Genomic DNA, 20729 nt, shown 5'->3' with positions numbered 1-20729 from the left:
AGGAAATTGGAATTTGTCTCTTGTCTGGCAGCCTCTTTATCTGGCAGCTTGTAGCACACAAGAACTATCTTCTCACTTATCAGTTAGCTGGTTTTGTAGTTCCTAAAGTTCTTTCTTCGCTCTCCTCCTATTCGCTGTGGCCTTGGAGGTGATGAATCCGCTAGCCACAAAAAGTCCAGTATGTCAAACGGGACATAGGGGCCAGTCAAGCTCTAAGGTTGGGAATGAGGGAAAGAAACACATATTTTTAATTTCATATTATTTCTTTTTTAAATTTTAATTTCTTAAGCATTTGGCTTGATTTGTGTCAGATTCTGGGCTTGGAAGCCTACATGAATGCATCACAGTTCTGGAGAGAATACTTCATGTCTCTTATTTAGCCTAGAATCTCAAATGGTAGTGAGTTGTAGTTAACACTTAGCATTTGTGAGGCTTTACAGTGGAGCTCTCTTTTCGTCCCTGTATGTGTAACAAACGGCCTCATCCTTGTGCTTTCCCATAGGTACCCCTGTGTTTACTGACCTAGAGCAAGATGCTGTGTGGCCCTAAGGGGCTCTGCACCATCTGACAGTCTAGGCATATGCCGCTAGCTCACATTATTTAAGCCCTTATCTCAGCGTTCTGATTTCTCTGTAGTCCCCAGTGTATATAATATGTACTTGCTTGAAATTCCTTATATATTGCTTGCACATTCTTGCTTCTAAGTTTCAGCACATACCAGGGCCTTCGCTTTAGAACGCATTCTCTGACTGCCCTCCACCAGTCCATACCTTATCTTTTAAGACTCCAACTCAAAAGTGAGTCCTGGAGAAAGTCTGATTAATCTCTTCCACCTGATTGCTTTATTCGGAGACTTCTGTTTCTTGGCCCATTCCTCAGACTGGTTTTCCTTTGTGATTGTTGCTTGTGTACATTGTCACCCAACGAGCATGATGATACTAGGAATGACGATTTTCCTCTGTCCTCTTGTCTTGTGTTTAATACACATAAACATTTTGAAGGCCTGCTAACAGCCTGCTCAGTTTTCCCTGAGTTCTAGTCCACCTTCCATACCTTTTCCCTTGACATCAGAGCTAAATTCCTGGAGAAACAGGACACATTCAGGACTTGGCCTCCACCTCAGCATGTGTGTGGCAGCCTGCTGAATAGGTCCCTACAAATAGGAAGGATCTAACCCTTTGGTTTCAACGTCTCTGCATTCTACTCAGACGCCTTCACGAAGTAGATGTGGGATCAGAAATAGGTCTGGGGATGGGAGTAGGGAAATTTTTAATGAATGCTTTTTCCTTCCTTTTTACATAAGACCCATGAAGCTGCTGTCGTCAGCAGCTCACCCGACACTCTCCTGCTCTGCCTCTTTTCCAGAAGTCAGGGTTAGTTTAAGAAAAAGCCTCTTGCTAGAAGCCATGACCTCGTACTTTTATCCCCTCCATCTGGTGTGCGGCCTCATGGGGCTGTGCTGCTATGCAGGAGGTGAGCAGTGGAATTCTTTAGATGATGACTTCTGAGCCCACATGCGGAGGCAGTGGGGGTGGGGAGCAGGGAGAGCAGTGAGAGCCAAGATCGATGGACCAAAAAGTAAGGTTTGCTCTGGGACAGATCCTGACTATAGGTAGGCTTTTTCATGAGGTGTCCTTCCCCTAATTCAAGTGGGGGCCCGGGTCTATGATGGATGAACACTGTGTTCCTGCAGTTTTCCCTTCTGCCTTCACAGTTGGGGTGCGGGAGTGGGATAGGTAGGGTATGTGCAGGCTTATGCTGTTTCTGAAGGAATGCATTCCACGGTTGAACAGGGAAGGGTTCCCCTTGCACACATCCTCTCTTAGAGCTGCTTTGTCTCACTGTCTTGGACCCACACAGAAGTCCAGATTTTGAATGAGGGTGGGAGGAGGGGTTGAAAGGAGCAAAAGTTTTTGATCAAGTAAAAATCTGTTGTCTGCCTCATCTTGTAGGGGTTTCTCTGCAGGGTGGATTCTCCTTGCCTTGGTGTAGATAAATTACCTGTCTCAGCTAGAGGTCCCAGGACTTTTACCAGGCCATGAGTAGGCATCTGGCCTGGGGTAAGACATTTTTTTTTTAGCACTCTCATTCCCTGTTCTTACTTTCCTAGCCCAGGGGTTGACAGCCATTTAAAAACAGAGTGAAATCTCAAAGGAAATTCTAATACATACATTAGAAGCCCAAAGCCTTAATAATTTCTTCTCATGGATTCTCAGGATTACTTGTATTCCGTGCACTTAGCATCACTTTAAAAGAAATAGATAAAATTAAAGCAAATGTTAAAAGTGTTAATCTGATGAAGAAAAAAAGGCATAGAAAGCTCTAGGAGGCAGAGTTGATTGAAGGTGGACTACTTGGCATAGTGATCATTTTGTGGTGGTGGAAATAGCAGCAGAAATGACCAAAAGGGGATGTGCTGATGTAGTTAGGGAAGGCCTAGGCTTTTCCTTTTGAAAATTCTGCTCAGATATACTCTCCTAGAATATTTTGTATCAATTTCTGTCCTAAAGGGGCTGGGACTCTGGCCTCTGCAGCCTTGTGTATTGTCAGTCTTTGAGGAGAGCACACAGGGTTTGAAGTGAGAAGCCCTGGATTTGAGTTCTGTCTGAACCACTCAGTATCACATGACCTGGGACAAATCACTGAGCCTTTCTGAATAGCACCTGTGCAGTGAGAGTGTCTCCTGCCTCACAGGGAAAATTGGTGTGAAAATTAGTCTGCGTTAAAGCATTTTGTACCTGAAAAAGCTTCTTATGACATCATAATTATTCTCAGGGAAGCCCTACCTTGAGTTGTCAAAAAGGACAGCTGTGGATTAAACGGTCTTCCCATTTTCTTCACTCAGCTTAACGTTTCTGTTTGCTCAGGCCTGCTTAGAGGGGCTGGTAGTAGTGAAGTAAAGTCACCAGATTTCAGCTCCTTTTGGTCAAAGAAAGAGAACTTCCACGTCCAGCTGCTCCATGCATAGACTCATAGGCAGAATGGAAGTGAGCAAAGGGTAGTTCAGAGTTAGGGGCCAAGGGGAGAATGCTTTCCTTGCTGTCTCTACTCCAGGATGACTGATACGTCTTAAGTAAGTGGAAGAGCCACTAAGATGCTCAGGGATAATTTAAACCATGAATGGGAAGTGGAAAAATGTACTTGTAAACTCCCCCTCTCTTCAATCCCTTTGACCTTTGGGGTCAGGGGAAGGCATTTACTGATACCCCACTGACTATTACCTGAAACCTGCCAGTCACCCAACGGGAAGAGCAGCTTCTGGGAAAGCTCAGTTCACTGTAGCAACTGTGACATATTTACCTTAGTAAAGTCACTGCTTGCTCCTCTCCAGTGCCTCTCTCTTGTGGAGATTGTCCCTGGAACCCAAAGCTATCCTGTTTTCTAACTTAATAGAAATTAAGAACGACAGGTCGTGGGCCGCAGGCTTGGTGATTATACCCGGTGCAGTCCTGGAGGCTGTGTGCCATATCCGTAGCACACAGGGCACAAATTGCACTATCTCCAGCATGGTCTTAGCCATTGGGCTTGGGTGGTAGTATCTCCCCTCTCCATGCACTCTCTGCATCCTTTCCCTGCCACCTCGTGGGGGAATACCAGTCACCAAACCACACAGCTGCTTGCATATTGAGAATGGACATGTTTAATGTTACTTGGTTACGGCTGAACCCCTGATAATGGCAGGAATTTTGAAGGATGTGATTGAAATCCAGTTGTTTGTTTTATTGTTAGGGACCGGGGACGACTAGAACTCTGCTGCAGCCTGAGAGAAGCTTGCGTGCGTGTCCACGCAAACACATATCACGCGTGCACGCACGCGTATCCTCATGGCTGTGCGCAGGCTCGCAGGGAAAGCAAGGAGTGGAAAGGAAGCATCTCTTTCTTGTTTTCCAACATTGCTTCAAAGGTGCCCAACCCCCGTAGTAGCAGGCAGTTCCCAAGTGGAGGGAGGGGGCAGAGGCTTCCACCAAGGCCATCAATAACCAGGTGTGAGCTACAGGTCTCCGTGTAATGTGAAGCTCTCCCGTATTTCATTTCTGCACCCAGGGGGCGGCTCTGCAGGATTGCTTACGGAGAGCTCTGTGTCTGGCACCTCTCTCCACAAGGCCCAGGCGCCCAGGGTCCCACCGACCTGCCCAGGAATGCATCACATTATTCTCTGGTGCTGTAATTTGGCTGCAGGAGCTAGGCTGACGGCCTCCCAGGGATGAGAAACATACTCTCCCTGGCGTCCTCCCTTGGGTTTCTGCCCTGTGACCACTGAGGGTGTTTAAAAACCTCAGGCTGAGGGGGAAAAATAATCCTGATTAACTCTCATATATTAAACTGTGTAGAAACCAGTGTCCTGAGTGGGTCTGAGAATTTGGCAGAAGACTTAGTGGTTGGTGTTCTTGCTAAGGGAGGTGAGAAAAAGGAGAAGAGATTACCCTCTACAACAGGGAGGAAAAGAAATGAGGCCGTAAGTGGTCATGAGTCAGACCTACAAGACTTTTTGCAAACAGACGTTCAGGGCCAGGCAGTGTTTAATTTTTTAAAAAATAATCTGAAGTCCCTGATTTCATTTTCCAGCATCATTCTAAGAAAGCATAAGGGCGAGCACTACTATTCAAGGCTAGCAATAATAGCAGTTGGCTCTTATCTGCAGGACTAGATTAAGGCTGGCATTCTTACTTCTACATGAGAAAAACTGGCCACGGGCTGTGCAGCTGAGGTACTTCAGTCACCTGCCTTCTCTAAAACAGTCTAAGATCTTTAAAGGATAGAGATTGTGTCTTTGAAGTTAACTTTGTACCCAAATAGCACTTTCTGCAACGCATTCTACCTAAATGTTAAAAGTTAGAAGAAATGAGGCCTGACAGGAAGGAGTGTCAGAGAGGGGCTAAGAGACCGCTGCTGGAGGCACAGAACTCTCCTGACCAGAGGAGGGTCTGGAGAGGGGTTAGACGCTGTGAGTGGGTGGCAGCAGGACTAAATGGAGCCCTGACTGCACCAAATAAAGTTCTCCTTTTGCTGCTTGTTCCAAATAAATTAGTTTCTGTTTGTTTTATTGCAGAATAGACGCCAGTTGTCCAAAGCCAGTCACAATGCAGAGGCAAGCTAAGAAATACGAGGAAAAATTAATTGCTTGGCCATCATCCATCCCTTCTTGGGACCACATTGCCTCTGTAGTGGGGCTCACATGGACCTCTTTTCTTTCGCTATCCACCCCACTATTCAAACTTTTCACTCTCTGGACAGCTTGCTTTTCTCTTAACCATTTATAGTAAATTACAAAACTTGGGTCTTTATGAACTAGAATTTGGAGCCCAGGGGAAGCCCAGAGCAGTACGAGATGCCAGAAGAGGCTCAACTTCCTTCATAGGGTAAGAACTGAAAAGGAATAGGTGACAGCACAGGCAGATTGAACTGGGGTTGAAGTCCCAGGAAGGCCTAGCTGTCATTTATGTGGTTACCTGGGCATTCTTGTGAGAGCAGGGGCTGACTGGGACCTGAGGCTCTACCCAGACACCCTGATGTAAATTCCTTCAGCTGTATTCTTGATTCAGACTGACTTTGACCCCCTTACCTTCCCACTATGCTAAGGCTTTCCTCCTCCTAATCCCGGCTCAAGATGTCAGAAGCTCTTCTCTTTCCCTCCCATTTCCCCCTCCCTAATCCCACCATTGGCTCATCAGTTATCCAGTTGACTCCACTCTGCAAGGAAGACATTCCCCTGGCCTGACTCACTCAGTCCCATTTCTCCACAGGAATCCCCTCACCGCAGACCACAAGGGCCCTGACTAGCTCATGTTTTGTGTTAATGGATGTGAAACCGGAGCAAACCCCTCACCAAAAGAAAAACCACCCTAAACTCTCCCACACAGGTCTCAGCAGGTTACACAAATATTAGTCCTATCATCCAAATAAATCTGCCCCCATGGCCCAGAGCTCTGGCTCCCCTATCCTCTGCTGCCTGTGCAGATTGAAGCTGTTCTACAAATACGTGAGGACCCCAAGGGATGTTGGAGAGGAACTTGGAGGGGGGGTGGGCGCCTATGTTCAGAATTCCTTGTGTAGGCCCTTTAATCAACAGCCTGCTGTCAATACTTTGCAATTGTAAACGGAAGGTTTCAAGAGAAGTCATGATGGGCTAGACCAGTTAGGAACTTTGGTAAGAGTGTCTGTTGGCTGGAATTGGGGGGCACAATTAAAACTCAGTATCTGAGATAGGTTTATAACCTCATTTTACAGACGAGATGATAGAGGCTTGTAGAATTTGGGTATCTTGCTCAAAATATCAAAAACTGTAAATGGCACAACTGTGATTTCAACCCAGGTGTGTCATAACTGCAAATTTCTATACCACTCTGCTCTCTTATCAAAAGATAGCCATTGTCTAAGTCACATAAAAATAGGACATCACAGTTTTTGGGACTCCATATCCTAGCTTGTAGCTTACAAAGCCTGCTATCTCTGGAGACTCCACTACTGCAAGCTTAGTTAGGCAGCAGGTAGTAGCATAGAAGGAACTCCCCTGTTTAAGCCAAACATGGAGTGAACAGTAATAATCCCCAGAACTTAGAGAGCCACTAAATAAAAATTTGTTCAATAAATGGGGAAAGGCTGTTTTTTAAGTTGTTTACCACTTTGGCCCCAAAGCCCCAGCTCTCTTTTCCTCTGTAGCCACTGGCTTCCATGCCCAACTTCAAAGACTAGGATTCTCTCCTAAAAATTGCCAAAGCCAGAGATCCCTACCTGACTAGTATACCCTGATGCCTCATATGGGGCCCTTGAGATCAGGCCTGCTACCCTTTCCTACCCTCCATGAGTCACATATCTTTTACTAAGTGTTTCCCAAACCTAGTTGACCTCCAGAAGAATGCATAGAAACTTTTAAAAAATAAAATAAAACCCCAAAGGCCTAGGCAGGCTTACTAAATTATTCTTTCTCAGGAGTGTTCCAGGGTATTCTAGTGATCTATTAGGCATAAGAACCACTACATGCCACTTGGTTTGAACAGGCAGCAAGTGAGCAAGGGGCAGTGCTATCTGATATAGGCTGAAAAGAAGAGGGAGGTTGGAAGAGAATGTATGTTTGTATAGTTATATAATTTTTCCCCTACAAAATACAGCAGTTTATAAACCTATGAGCATGTGAATGGAACCTTGTCCACTACGGCTAACTCTTACCTAGGAATCCCAGGTTCTGGGATAATGGAAGAAGGTTGTATGTAGCCTGAGAGTTTCTTTTGGGGTACCAGGCAGTCTGCTCAAACTGACCCAGGGAAGAGATGTGGTTCCATCTCTGTCCCATCTACCCTTAGTCAGGTAGGAACACAAAGAAGCTCTCTCCAGGTACCCTTCCTCTTGCACACACAAGAAATGTCAGGAAGCCAGTGCAAAGGAAAGGAAAAATGAGCCTTGACCATGTGCTTTAGTGCAACTTATATCACTCTGAAGACCCCTGCCTCTTCCCCTCTCCCTTCTAACCTCCAGAGGGGGCAGTCAGGGAGCTGTTCAGTTTCTTACATCCCCTGTCAACTCCTTCCCAGGGCTAAGGAACCAGTCAGGACACCAGAGTCCTTCTGGATTGCTTTCCAAGTCCTTAAATAGAAACTGTAGCAGCCCAGAGCTGAGGGTAGAGGAAGGCGTGCATGCAAAGATCTTGTGCTTTTGAGCCAGGAGTTTTGAAGTAGAGGGATGAGTGAGGTATTTCTACATTCAGGTCTGGTCCAGCCACTCTGCCTTCTTGGGGGCCTTGCAAGTGTGGACGTCCACAGTGTTTCTGCACTCCTTGCACCGCACTGCACAGCACCAGTGGAATTTGCACTCACACTGGGTGACACGGGTGACTCGAGTTGTGTCGTACCCTCGGCCACAGCACATGATTTCGCAACCATCCGTCCCTTTGGATGTCTTGCTACAGACACGGCCCGCAGTGCCTAGGGAACCTGGGTTGGGGAAGAGAATGAGAACCAAGTTACCTCTTACTTCAGCTGCTCTGGGTTCCCTTACCCACATCCTCATGAGGAAACCATAAAGAATCCCTTTTCCTGAAAATATGCCCAACTGGCCAAAATGACCATCTCCTTACTTCCCTTTGCACCACTCTGGCTTCTTCCCACCATAAAGGCTCCCCAAAGACCATTGACTTCACCTACTATGCCGTCCCTGCCAATACACATCTCTGTGTCTCCTTCAAAACCTAGCCTTAAAATGCTCCTAGCTGTTAAAGCTGGGTAAGGGCTCTCTGTGTTAGAAGTTTTCCATACTAAACAGTTAAAAAAAACAAAAAAACAACTTAGCCTATAATTTATCTTTTCCAAGAAGTCATGCCACAACTCTGATCCAGCTACCATTTGTTAGTATTTTGGTCCTTAGTTTACATTTTAAGTTGTACCATACAGGGAAGTAATATAGGATGGCCATTAAAAGCATGGGCCTTATTGTCATATTGTTCAAGTTTCAGTTCCAGGCCTGCCGCATCTTGGCTATGTGATTTCACAAGGTAGTTAATCTCTCTAGGCTTTAATCTTCTCATATGAAAATAGGCATAATAATAGCATGTAACTCAGTGGATTGTTACATCTATCATCTCTGTTCATGAGGAGGTGAACTGGTTAGTGTGACTGCCCAGAGGCATATCCCTGTGAAATTGCTACAGAATATCCCTTGCCTTACCCTTTACAGTAGGAACTCTTGAAGGGTAGGAATGATATTATCCCCCTGCACAGAGAGTGCTTAGGACTTCATTCTGACCAACTTTAGCAAGAGAGATCCTGCCGACAGATATAAAAACACAGAATTTGGGATGGGATGGGCCCTATAAAGTATCTGTCTATTCTAACCCTTCTCCAGAGATGGGACAGGGACTGACCTGGAGGTTGAGGAAGGGGAACAGATTGACTGATTCTCTTGCAGTAGTCTGTACACCCTACTGCGATATGGAAAGAAAATGCTAGGGGCACCTGGATGGTTCAGTCGGTTAAGAGACTGACTTCAGCTCACGTCATGATCTCATGGTTAGTGGGTTCGAGCCCTGCATTGGGCTCTGTGCTGACAGCTCAGAGCCTGGGGCCTGCTTCAGATTCTGTGTCTCCCTCTTTCTTTGCCCTTCCCCCATTCACGTTCTGCCTCTCTCTCTCTCTCAAAAATAAACATTAAAAAAAAATTAAAAAAAAAAAAGAAAATGCTAGATCTTAGAACTTCTACATTTGTTTTTTATCTCATAAATTTAAAATCCCTACTTTGTATGTTTTATAAAGTACATATCAATACAGTGGAACATAGGTATCTTTTTAAAGTAAATATCTATATATTAGAGGTACATGCTCAAATAATTTTCTAATGAAAGAGTACGCAATCCAAAATTGTTAGAGGCCACTCTTCCAGAGTGTGGGCTAACTAGTTCTACTATGTGTGTTACTCTCCTCTAACTCCAAGGGCTGGATCTTAAGTCCTTTTGTGCACCAAAAGCCTCTTCTATACTCTAGAGCTGAGCTGTCCAGGTTATAGCCACCAGCCACATGTGGTCATTTAGTTATAAATTAACTAAAATTTAAAACTTAATTTCTCAGGCACAATACCTATATTTCAAATGCTCAGTAATCCCATGTGGCTAAGTGGCTATCTATTGGAAAACACAGATGTAGAACAGTTCTGTCATCACAGAGAGCTCCACCGGACAGGACTGCTTTGGTGGAAATTTGTGGCTCCATACTCGATTCTGAGATGACTTACACCCTTTGAATTCCAGGCCCCACTTTGGGTTTTATGAGACTTAATTTTATGCCTCCAAGAAAAACCAACACATCTGACTCACTCTTCCTTCTGACTCCAAAGATCCTTCCCCAAAGGTGCATTTTAGGTATAACAGCATAGGCTTATACCTCGGCTGCTATGGAATTATTTCAAGACATTCAGAGAGTAGTCCTCTGAATTATACCACGTGGGAAGAAAACATACCTAGTGGCTGAGAGAATCACTGAGAGAATCAGAAAGGGCTCTTTTAACTCCTTTTCTCCTAGCACCCTCCAAAGGGCACAAACTACTTTCTGTGTTACTTAGGTGGAGCCCCACCCTGTTTCTATGCCCAGATTTGCTCCGAGCCACTTGACTCTCCAGGAATGACAGTGATGGCTGAAAACAAACAGAACCAAAGACAGCTGTGGTTCCTGGCTCTATCTCACCCAAGTCCTGAGTGCTGAGTCTTCAGAGAAGAGCCTGCAAGCCCATGATAGTAACCAGAGGGAGAGCAGTTCTTTTGCACTAAAGGTTGTTCCTAGTCTAACCTGTCTGAACCTGGAATATGAGCCCAGCCAAGATGGTGACTTCTACTCTTTGGGGGCAATAACATATCACTTTCCAGCATCCCCAAGAATTCCACCACAAATATCTGGACCAGATTGAAAAACAATTTGCTGCTTTCTGCTAGTGGTTAGCCCTACTGAGATCTCTTTCCTTGCTTCCCCAACTCCACTGTAGAATCTTCAGTGGCAGCACACTGGATATAGTCTTTCAAGGCCACTCATGGTCTGATCCTCACCTTTCTTTCTACCTCTAGTCTCCCCATCCCAAACCTTCACTCAGTCAGATTCATCATACCTCTCGGTTCCTAGAACAATCATGTACTTTCCCACCTACCACTCTGCTTATTGCCCTTCTCTTCTCTCTAGGTTGTCCAGGTGATCCCTACACTTCGAGAAATTGCTTAAATTCCACACTTTCCAATAAGCTTTTCTTGGTTTCTCCAGCTTTGTGTCTTCTGCAATTGCATATGTCCACCGATTGATTACATCTTATTTCTTTAGCCAGATCATAAAGAGTCAGAGACTTAGGGTTCCTCCACCTCATGCTTGTGTACAGCCCATACATTGCTTGGTATTGAAAACGGGTGACTCATTTAAACAATCCCTGAATAATACCTACTGTACCCCAGATGCTGGGGATATAAAAGAGTGAGAAATGACCTCTCCTCTGCTTGGGTAGCACTGGGACTGGTGGCTTGAAGCATTCATTATCAATCTTATTATAAGACGTTCACATCGAGAGGAGACTGATGCCTCGCAAAGTACCACTTCCCTAACTCCTGTGGCTGAACAGACTATGATTGACCAGGGGTGCCTGCACCAAGAACTGGGGCTCCTTGTCCTTACCTGCTTTCCTTACTCACCTGCAGCCTTGTCTAAGACACAGTAGTCTGGGGAGTTGTCAAAGTAGACAAGGTCAGTCCGGGTGGCACGGCGATAACCTTGGCGGGCTGCTGTGAAGTTGGCGCCATCCTGGGTTGCTGTCACCTGCACAGCCCCATCGTAGCGCCGCCGCAGGTAATCACCTGTGCGGCGGAAGTCTGAGAGTGCACGCCAGCAGGTGCGCAGAGTACAGGAGCCACTAACGCCATGGCACTTACACTCGAGCTTCAGAAACCGCCGCACAGCCTGGGAGGTGAGGGAGAGGCAGCCGGTCAGGGCACTTTTCAGTCATCCTTAGGGCTACAAGCATGAGTGCTCTGACATCTGGCCTAGGCTGGACAGTGGGTTCTCTCCCCATCAGAACCCACCCATTCAAGAACCTCTTCCTCCATGAATCCTCCCTAGACCACCAGTGCTTTCTTTCCACGATAGTGTGTTCAAACACAGAGCCACAGGATCCTGTTCATGATTGCCATCACATGCCCTACTTTTACATGTTCTTAGAGTTTAAGGTGCCATGCCTTCTGCTTCTCTAGCATGTCATTTCCCAGCACAGGACTAGGCACATTGGCAGTGCTCAGAAACCAGTGAACTGCCCAGAGCAAGTTCTTATCCTCCTCAGCCTTTATGGAAGTGGTCCTTCCCCTTCTTAAAAAGTTACTTCCCTTCTTTTCTTTCCCTACTTTCCACATCTGTGAAGACACTTTATGCGCCTGGTTGAATCTAGGCATTCCCAAGCTCCCTTGCATTCACTACTCCTATCCCGTGGGGGTTGGGGCCACTGGAAGTGATCCAGGAGCCTTCAGCACTTCCACCTTCACATTCACTCCGTGATCACACGTACTGGTCACCCCCAGCAGATATGGACGTATATGCACAGACATGAGTACTGACCGTGCGACCACAGCGGTTGTTATGTAAGTTCATGAGGGCCCGGGCATCCTTAAGCCTCTTTTCCTTGGCATCCACAAAGGCCTTGGCAAAGCGAACACCATAATGGATGTTGTCACTGCAGCCACCCCAGTCAAAATCCCCACGTTGGTCATGGTGTCGGCCACGGGTGTAGGGGTCACAGCTGCACACACTCAGTTCTCCCTGGCTGCAGGCACGAGTGATAGCATGGACCACCCCTGCAGACGAGATGGCATATACAAATGCTGCCTCCCGGCTACCTGGAGAGAGAAAGGTAGAAGTACATTTCTGCAAAGAGGCCTATGTCTGTCCCTGTCTTCTGCCCACACAACCCCCCACTCTGAAACCTCCTCTCTTCTTGTCTTTCCCAGAGCAACTCCTGCACCTGCTTTTTTCAAGGTGGCCTTCCCTTCCAAAAGCATTCCCCAGAGTATCTGACCTCTTCCCCTCGGCCCTCAGTACTCTCTATCCGCTTCTTTGTACATCTGACCTCTTGGGCTGACCTGTACTCTTGCTTCCTTCCAAACTCCCTGGATCCATCCATTGAAAAGTTTCACAGTGAGTCATCCCCTCCCACCGAGTGCCAATCCTAGCTCAGCTAAGCCTGCCTCAGTCCACATTCCAGGCCTTTTCAGACCTACTCTGCTGGACAGTTCCCCTACAATAGAGACCCCAGCCCAGGGGTTAGCCTGTTTGGGGAGACCTGCTACTTTCCAGGGCCTGCTTCCTTCTTACCCTGCTCTCAGGGATTGATGACTCATCACCCCTGTCCCCCAGACACCTCCCGATTCGCATCTCCTTCCCTTTCTCCTAGTTTATTGTCTCACTTCTGCTTAGCTTTTTTGCTGAGCTGGGGCCAAGCCACCAACTCTCCAAATATTTACATATCACCTTTCTGTTTATCCCTTGCTGCCATTACTGTGATGTTGGGAGTGTTGGGGTGAGGGTAGTGATGGTGGCAGTGAGTACAGAGCAGCCGTCCTAGTCCTCAGCCTTACAGTGCGTGGAAACCCTCACACTGGGGTTGGGGAGGAAAGGAGGAGGGAAGACGAGACATGGAGGTGGCAGGGGACACTGTACCTTTGTGTATCATCCCAGCAACACCAACATTTAGAGGGGTACCTGCCTACATATCTCAGGTACTGAGGGTCTGTTCCCAACTGTATCCTGGGCACTGCCCTCAACTGTCTATCTGATTATGAGGCAGTGTGTCCAAGAGGGGAGGAGGATCATGCCTACCCTACCCACTTGCCACCCCAGGCACAGACAGGGAAGCAGTTGGAGCAGGGTGGAAGAGCTCCCTACTTCTGAGCATGACACGGCCAAAGACAGTGTGGTCCCGGTCCAGCGTGGTGCAGTTCCAGCGGTGGTGGCGGAACTGGTGCTGACACTCTCGGATCCATTCTCGGGCACCCTCGCCCACCGAGCGCATGATGTCTGGGTAACGCTGGCACAGCTGCCGCTGCCGGCTCACCAGACCAGGGATATTGTCACAGATCACTCGGGCCCCCAGTGCCCCGATGTACCTGCAAGGTGGAGATGGCCCTGTCAGAGCATCCTGGCCCTTTTCCTGCCTCAGGAGGGGGAGAAGGAGGGGGAGGGGGAGGGGAGAGATTTGGCATTCGGAACTTGAAGAGGTTCCTTCCCCTCCTCCAACCCACATTCCCTGAGGCCAAGGGGTACAGCTTTCCCCACAAGCCTGGAGAAATGGTTACACAGTTGCAGAGAGTAATTGAGTGGTCTCTCACCATCACCCGCTCCCCAGCCAAAGGTCCAAGTGACACACACTTCCAGAACACGGGCCAGGCATGTGTCACATACGTAGAAGCCCTGGGCATGTCACACAAATCCATTCCCTGTTTATTTAATAAACATTAAGAGCCTCAGAGAAAAATAAACTAACAAAACAAGAGTCTGAGACAACACTCTTACACCCACATGTAAGAGGCACGTCCTTCGTAGCTGGTCCATGAAGACATAGTTTGGGGGAGGAAGGATGGAGACAGGGAGGGACCAGTGGGAAGAGACTCAGTGGGCAATTTTGAGTCATGTTTACAGCTCTAGTCAGACCCATGTAGCTAAAATTCCTTACTCCCAAACCTGAGGTCTTGGGGAGGAAGACCCCACCCCCAAATCTCCTCCCTATACCCTTCATTTCCAGGCTCCACAGCCTTTCTTAACAAATGAGTCTTGGAGGCATGATGTCCTGGATGAACCTGCTTGGGCAGAGGGCTGTTAGCAGTGGGAAGCCAAAGCCAAGATAAAGCAAGGGGGGTGACACTCCCCATATTCCAGTCCCCACTCTGCCCAATTCAAACAATTTTAAGAAGATCAGTTGGGGTGGGCTACTAAAAGTTAGGTGGGTTGCTAGAGTCACTCTCAAATTTCTCAGTATTTTCTCTTCACTCGAACTTTCTTAGCTTCTTCTCTCCATGAGGTCACTAAATGAGATCTGACCCATTCATCCACTTTGCACTCCCTTGCTGTCTCTCCAACACCTAGCACCTTCCTTGGCCCTCTGGGAGTTCTCTGTTCTCCTATCCTAACACATCAAATGAATACCTCTCTCTCTTTCTCTGAACAGGTGGGGGTCAAAGGGGGCAGTTGCTGCTACGGGCTGAAAAGATTTGGTTTGGGCTGTGAATGAGCCTGTGGTTTGGGAGAGATCCCAAAATGGGCCTAGAAGTGGGTGAGGGGAACAGAAGGCAGCCAGTGGGGAGAGAGGAAAAGCTGGACCGCCCTGGGCTCTATGTCCCCTCACCGTGCCCTGCCCACATCCTTGTGCCTGGCCCTCACCCACAAACTAGATCACCGCTGGTGACACCAAGTCAGACAGACTCAAGGAGGGCTGATGCTTGCCTCTTTTGGAGCTCAGCGGGGCTGATGGGGCCCATCTGTCCCCGGGGGAGGGGTGAGAGGGCTGGCCCACCACTGACAAATCCCATGGAATCAGCGTCCCCAGCAGCACCGTCCATCAGGGCAATAGCTTCCAGGAACAAACAAAATAAACACCCCGGGCTGGGCCAGGCCGGAAAAGGCCGCCTGACGCACAGCCTGGAGTTACACCCACTGCCGCGGTGCTTTGTTTGGAGAATCAAGACCATTGCAGTTGGAGCTCGTCCCTGTCTCACCACCGTTTTGCTTCCCCAGTTCGGCCCAAGTACTACTCTAAGCAATGGGTGTTTGTTTTTTTTACTGGGGCTTGGAAAGAGGGGGGTTGGATGGGAATGGGAGGCCAGTAATCCAGCCCTCATGAGACAGTCTGGAGTGAGGCAGGCCAAACTCTGGCAATAAGTCCTTCCTGTGGTATGACTTAAATCCATTCTGCTGCAGCCCACATTGGTCCTTCTTGTTACATCCTCACTGAGCGTGGGAACATTTAGTACCTAAGACAGGAAGATAATTACGTTCCTCTACTACCACCCAGACCCCATTAAGTAGCTGCACTAAGTGCCCCAACTGGTGTGATTCTGAAGAGCAGGGCACTTGCCTGCTGGCTAGTGGTCAGCCCCTTGTAGTTGGTGGGGGAGGCGGGCTCCAATACAACTGAGCCTTAGCCCCCTCTCAATTCAACACACGCCTGCAAAATGCCTACATGTGCCAAGCACTGAACTCAGCTGTTAGGGCACAGAGATGTTTAAGGCACCTTGCATCTCATTGGCTGGTAAGAGGGGGAGAGATGCCCCTGACTCCAGCTCTGTTTTCCCTTTCAGAAGTTTTCCTTTCCTTCCCAGCCTCCTGCCCCAGAATGCTCCCTTCACCTGCTTTTGACCAATTCACGTCCCTTCCTTTGACAAAGTGACCCATACCTTACTCTAGCCCTTTGCTCTTCAAAGTGTGGTCCCCAGAACAGCCATATGGGCATCATCTAGGGATCTGTTAGAAATGCAGAGCCTTGGGCCCCACCCCAGGCGTACTGAATCAGATTCTGCATTTTCACCAACATCACGAGGTGATTCAGACACCCTGTTCCATGAAGGCAGAGATTTTTGTCTGTTTTGTTCACTTGGTTACCCCCAGAACCTAGAACAGTGTCTGGCACATAGTAGATACTTAATAACTGTTTGTTGAATAAACACCTAACCGCTCTGATTTACCGCCAACTCTCTTTTCCCCCTAGCCAGCCATAAACTTCATTTCAATTACAGCTTTACTCCTGCTGACATTGCCAGCCTATTTGCAGATGTTTTATATTTGTGTCTTTTTAATGAGGCCAGGGATGCTCTTTTCATTTCCCCTCTTGTAGTCCCTAGTGTACACAATTCAGCCCAGCCCACACAGGGCTTTGAACACAGGAATAAAACTATTTACCTTCCCTGAATCTCTTAATACAACATCATTTATATGGTACTTTACAGTTCACGAAACATTTTTCTAAACAAAAATCCTATGAGACAGGTCTCCATTTTACAGATGAAGAGACTGAGGTTCAGGGAGATTAAGTGGTAATACCCACTCTGTCCATCAGGACTAGTCAGAGGAGAGCCAGGGTGAACCAAGGATATCTGACTCCAAAGTCCAAGCTCATTTTCACTCCGAGAACAAGAGAGGCATACAATGCTTAACCAGGAATAGAGCAATCTAGCTCCAAAATTGGTGTGAACTTGGGCAAGTTTCATACCACTCCCCTCCCAGCCCTCACTTTCTTCATGTGTGAAATGGAGAAAATAATAGTATCTACCTCACCAGATTACTTTGGGCATTGAAGAAGATGATGCTCATAAAGTACTTAGTTATAGTGTCCAAAGCTTAGTAAAGATTCATTGAATGGCAGTTGGTGGTGGTGACAATAATGCTCTTATTATGACATCAACTCTGTTCCTCTCCCTTCGTGAATCTATGCACGATGTCCTGCTCACGGGATTCCCTACATCCAGCCCCCTGCAGAATGCAAAATGGAACAGGGAAGCACATGCGAGGAGCCCCCTGTTTCTTGCTCTGTTTGTCACAGATTAAGAAGAGACCATCTGTTTCCTCCTCCAGTTAGAAGTGGGGAGAGGGAAGGAGTGACTGGAGAGTAAGGGAAGGGCTGGGGGGACGATCAGACTGTTAGCTGGTGATAGTGATGACCTTCTGCTCCAGAGTGGAACACGGACACACACAGGGTCAACAGGCATCTCTTCCAGGGTTTGGACAGAGTATCAATCTTGCTGGGTTTTTTCCCTAAAGGAAAGAGAGATACCTTGGGGGCCTGACCTGCCTTTAGAAAGCAGCTTTCCACTGTATCTCAGAAGTGATGACCACTGAGGCAGGCATCTGGGGCCTACAGCTGTAACAAGTGTGAGGCAAGGAGATTGAACTAACCTCTGCACCCACTCCCCACCCTGGCTCCACTGCCGCCTTTCACAGCGACTGCCGAGTCCCTCCCTATCACTGTATCACTGGCATGCCCCCTCTCTGGCTCTTCTACCCAGAGTTTTTCCAAAATGTGAACCACCTGGGGGTGAGAGCAGAAGGGAGAAAGGAAAAGAAGAGGGAGTAGCCAAGGGACAAATTGGGGACCAGGAAACACCCTAGTTGGGTGTTTAGGAAGCACTACCAGGATGCTGCAATTATCAGAGTGACACTTCCTCACCTAAACACCAAGTGGCCCCCAAAACTACCTCCCAAACTGGTAAGAAGCAATCAAGAGTCCCTAAAAGCAAATTGCTATCTGGGGTGGGTAAAGATGCACTGTGGTCACTTCATCGTCTCTCCATCCGGCCACTGAACACACAAGTCCCCAGCCAAACTGAGTCCCTGATGGCTTTGATCTCCCTCTGAACTTTGAAAGGCTTTTCTCCTCTGTCCCCTCTTCTCTTTCCCTTTCTAAAAGAATGTTTCAAGCCAGATGTAAGATACGGGCCTCCCTTCTCCCCCATCCAGAACAAACCACCCCCCCTTGCCTTCCCCAACACTGCAGAGATTAAAAAGATCCAAAAGAGAGATTTTTCTGAAACAGGAAAATGGGGGGGGGGGCGGATTGGGGATGGAGAGCGACGCATCTTGAAATGATAGGAATCTGCAGCCTAAGCTTGCTGGCCCCTCAGCCAGCTACCCCTCACCCTTCCTAGCCAAGATTCCAAGTCTAGAGGAGAAAAGCCACAGGGTGCAAGGGGAGGAGAGACCACTCTGTGTGGTGGGAAGGGGGAGGGAGGAAGGAGCAAAGTAAGGAAAGGAAGGGGGCACTGCTTGGGTAGGGAGGGGCAAGAGTGCAGTCTGAAGCCAGTTTGATGGGGGGGGGGCAGTGAAGAGGAAAGATGAGAAGACTGTCTTTTCTCAGTTCAGTTCCCCCCTTTGCCCCCCAGAGGGTGGGGGAGGAGGGAGAGCAGCTTTCTCCTGAGAGAAAAGGATGAATGCCATCCAGGGCTTGGGGGTGGTGCAGGGGGGGATTCAGAAAAGAGCAGATATCCAGTGGGTTTTTAATGCCTTTTGCCTCATCTGCCCTCTTGTGAGGTGTCTGGAGTCTAAGGCCTGCAAGAAACCTGAGGGGAGGGTCTCAATGCTTTGCGCCTCCAGAAGCCACTAGTTCTTGGACGGGAAAGAGATGGGAGACACAGGGTCATCTGGGAAGAAAAAGGAAGAAGAGAGGGATGTCAGGGTTCGAAGTGACATCTTCAAAGCTGAAGTTGAAGACAAACGCCTAAATTATGCAATTATGCAAAATTGTTTTAATTGTGAGAGTTAATGGAGTATTTTTGCTTTGATTCCATTTCTAAACCTTGCGCTGGGTGCTATAGTGTGAACACCAAAGTCTTACTGCCTACCCGGTGGGGTAGACTAGAGAGAGCCTCGTCCGCCCTCACCAAATGCCCTTTTCTCCACCTCGGGGTGGTGGGGGGGGGGTCGACGTTAGGCGATCAGGGGGCTCTGTTGGAGGGCCACTGAAGGCCCCAGATGGACGATTGGTTTCTTGAATCCACCCTGAGAAAAACTTGGAAGGTAGCATTCCCCCTAAGTCAGAGCTGAAATGGGGCACAGCACAAGGGAATCTGGAAAGCCTCGACCACCAGGCGTCCTTGCTCCAAACACCCAGGGCCCACCTCACTGGGTGAGCAGCACACCTATCCACCCCCACCCCTACTCCGAGACTTAAGTGACAGTCCGGCTCGGATCGTCTCTAACTCCGTCGAAGCAAAAGCCTGGTCTCCTGTGCAGCCGGTGCCAGGAGCTGCGTAATTCCTCTGGGCGCCTTCGGCCTCTGACCCCGCGCCTCACCCTCCCCACCCCGAGAGCCATGCTCACCACCAGGACGTGTCTACGCGGGCCGGCAGCGTCAGCAGCAGCAGCAACAGCAGGCAGGCAAGACCGAGGCGGGCCGAAGCCCGAGAGCCGTCGGGGGCCGCGGGTCCTGGCGGGAGCGCGGGGACAGGGGCGCGGGCGCGCCGAGGGGGGAGCTGTGCGGCTTCCTCCGCACCACCCGGCTTCAGCATAGCTCCCCGATGACTCCCGCCGCGCGACCCGGAGGGGCGTGGACGGGGCACCGGCTCGGGGTACTCAGGCTGCTCCTACCTCACCCCCTTGGGGGGCCATAGGGCCCGGCGGCGGGGCACCCAGGGGCACCCGGAGTCCGGGAGCCGGGGCGCAGGGTCCCGGAGAGGGGCTCAGGGAACGGGTTCCGGAAGCCGACGGCGGCGCGCGGAGCCCCGGGTCTGGGACGCGCTGCCCCGGCGCTGGGCGCGGTGTCAGGGGGTCGGTGGCGCGGAGTAGGGCTGCGGGCAGAGTGTGTGCGGACAGCCCCTCGGCCGCGGGCTCTCATTGGACGGCGCGGGGCGGGGCCGAGGCCGGGGACACGCGCGGCCCTCTGGGCGGCTCCGCCCGCGCCAGCCCCGGGCGCTTCGCAGCGCCCTAGGTGTGGCGGCCCCCTCCGCCTCTCGGCTCTCCGCGGAGCACCGCGCCGCGCCCTCACCTGCTTGGGCGGGCCGCGACGGGGTGCGGGGGAGCCCTTCAGAACCCGTAGCGCCCAATCCTGGCCGACGCAGCGCCACCGGGTCCTAGCGCCCTTCAATTGGCAACCCTAACTTCTGTGGGTGATGGCCAGGAGCGCAGAGTGAGGGGGCCGCAGACACTTCCCCTCTGTTCTCTAACCTACAGTGACACCGGAGCTGAGCCACTGAGCATGCACTCATTTCCTCGGTCCTCTCTCGGTTCTTGCGCTTCTGTGAAATGGGTAGAACCTCTGTCACGGGGAGTTGCGGGAGGATCTTAACTCCCGTTCAACGTTGCCAACTGGGGCTCTTTGGGTAGTCGGCTTCAGGTAGGGGCTTCTCTCATCTAGGGCTTGTTGCTCCTCGTTCCTCCGACCCACTGCCCACCGCACCCCCTGCACGCAAACAATGTTTAGACCTGGTTCACGCCCGCCTGCCGGCCCCGATGCTCCCCTCTGGCCTGTGGACCGGGAATCGATGGCAGAAGCAGAGGGGGCACACCTGCGGACCGGACAAGGACTCCCCGCCCTTTACCGCCCCGGCTGAGCAGAACTTAGTCTCTCCCGGCTACCCCAGTGCTTCGGTCCCCCACCCCCTCGGGCGGGGCTGCAAGCAGGAAAGAATCAGAAACAGCTGGGCGGCTTTCCCGAACCAGAGGCCAGGGTGGGGGTCCTGCTGAGAGTGGAAGACCCGGAGCCATTTCTCTCCGTCGCCTTTCCTCCTCCCTACTGCTCCCTCACCC

At 49.6% G+C, this 20729-nt stretch overlaps 1 protein-coding gene across 1 annotated transcript; it reads right to left on the bottom strand.

The window, feature by feature from the left end:
• Nucleotides 1-300: 300 nt before the first annotated feature.
• Nucleotides 301-19492, bottom strand: WNT2B (Wnt family member 2B). Its single transcript, XM_030324651.1, has 5 exons — nt 19305-19492; nt 13386-13606; nt 12063-12340; nt 11150-11414; nt 301-7928 (listed from the first exon to the last, which is right to left on the bottom strand). Exons 1-5 carry the CDS (start codon nt 19490-19492, stop codon nt 7699-7701), a joined length of 1182 nt encoding a protein of 393 aa, XP_030180511.1. The 3' UTR covers nt 301-7698.
• Nucleotides 19493-20729: the final 1237 nt, after the last annotated feature.

Source organism: Lynx canadensis, chromosome C1, assembly GCF_007474595.2.
Source record: "Lynx canadensis isolate LIC74 chromosome C1, mLynCan4.pri.v2, whole genome shotgun sequence".
Taxonomy (NCBI): Eukaryota; Metazoa; Chordata; class Mammalia; order Carnivora; family Felidae; genus Lynx; species Lynx canadensis.
Note: the sequence above shows the minus strand (reverse complement) of the source record. Positions and strands in the feature narration are given on the sequence as shown.

What these genes read in the sequence shown, in the direction of transcription:
- WNT2B (XM_030324651.1), bottom strand. Translation starts at nt 19,492, where the DNA reads ATGCTGAAGCCGGGTGGTGCGGAGGAAGCCGCACAGCTCCCCCCTCGG. An exon ending in TGGCCGTGTCATGCTCAGAA is followed by an intron (nt 12,341 to 13,385) that starts GTAGGGAGCTCT and finishes TTCTCTCTCCAG; the next exon opens with GTAGCCGGGAGGCAGCATTT. An exon ending in ACAACCGCTGTGGTCGCACG is followed by an intron (nt 11,415 to 12,062) that starts GTCAGTACTCAT and finishes CTCACCTCCCAG; the next exon opens with GCTGTGCGGCGGTTTCTGAA.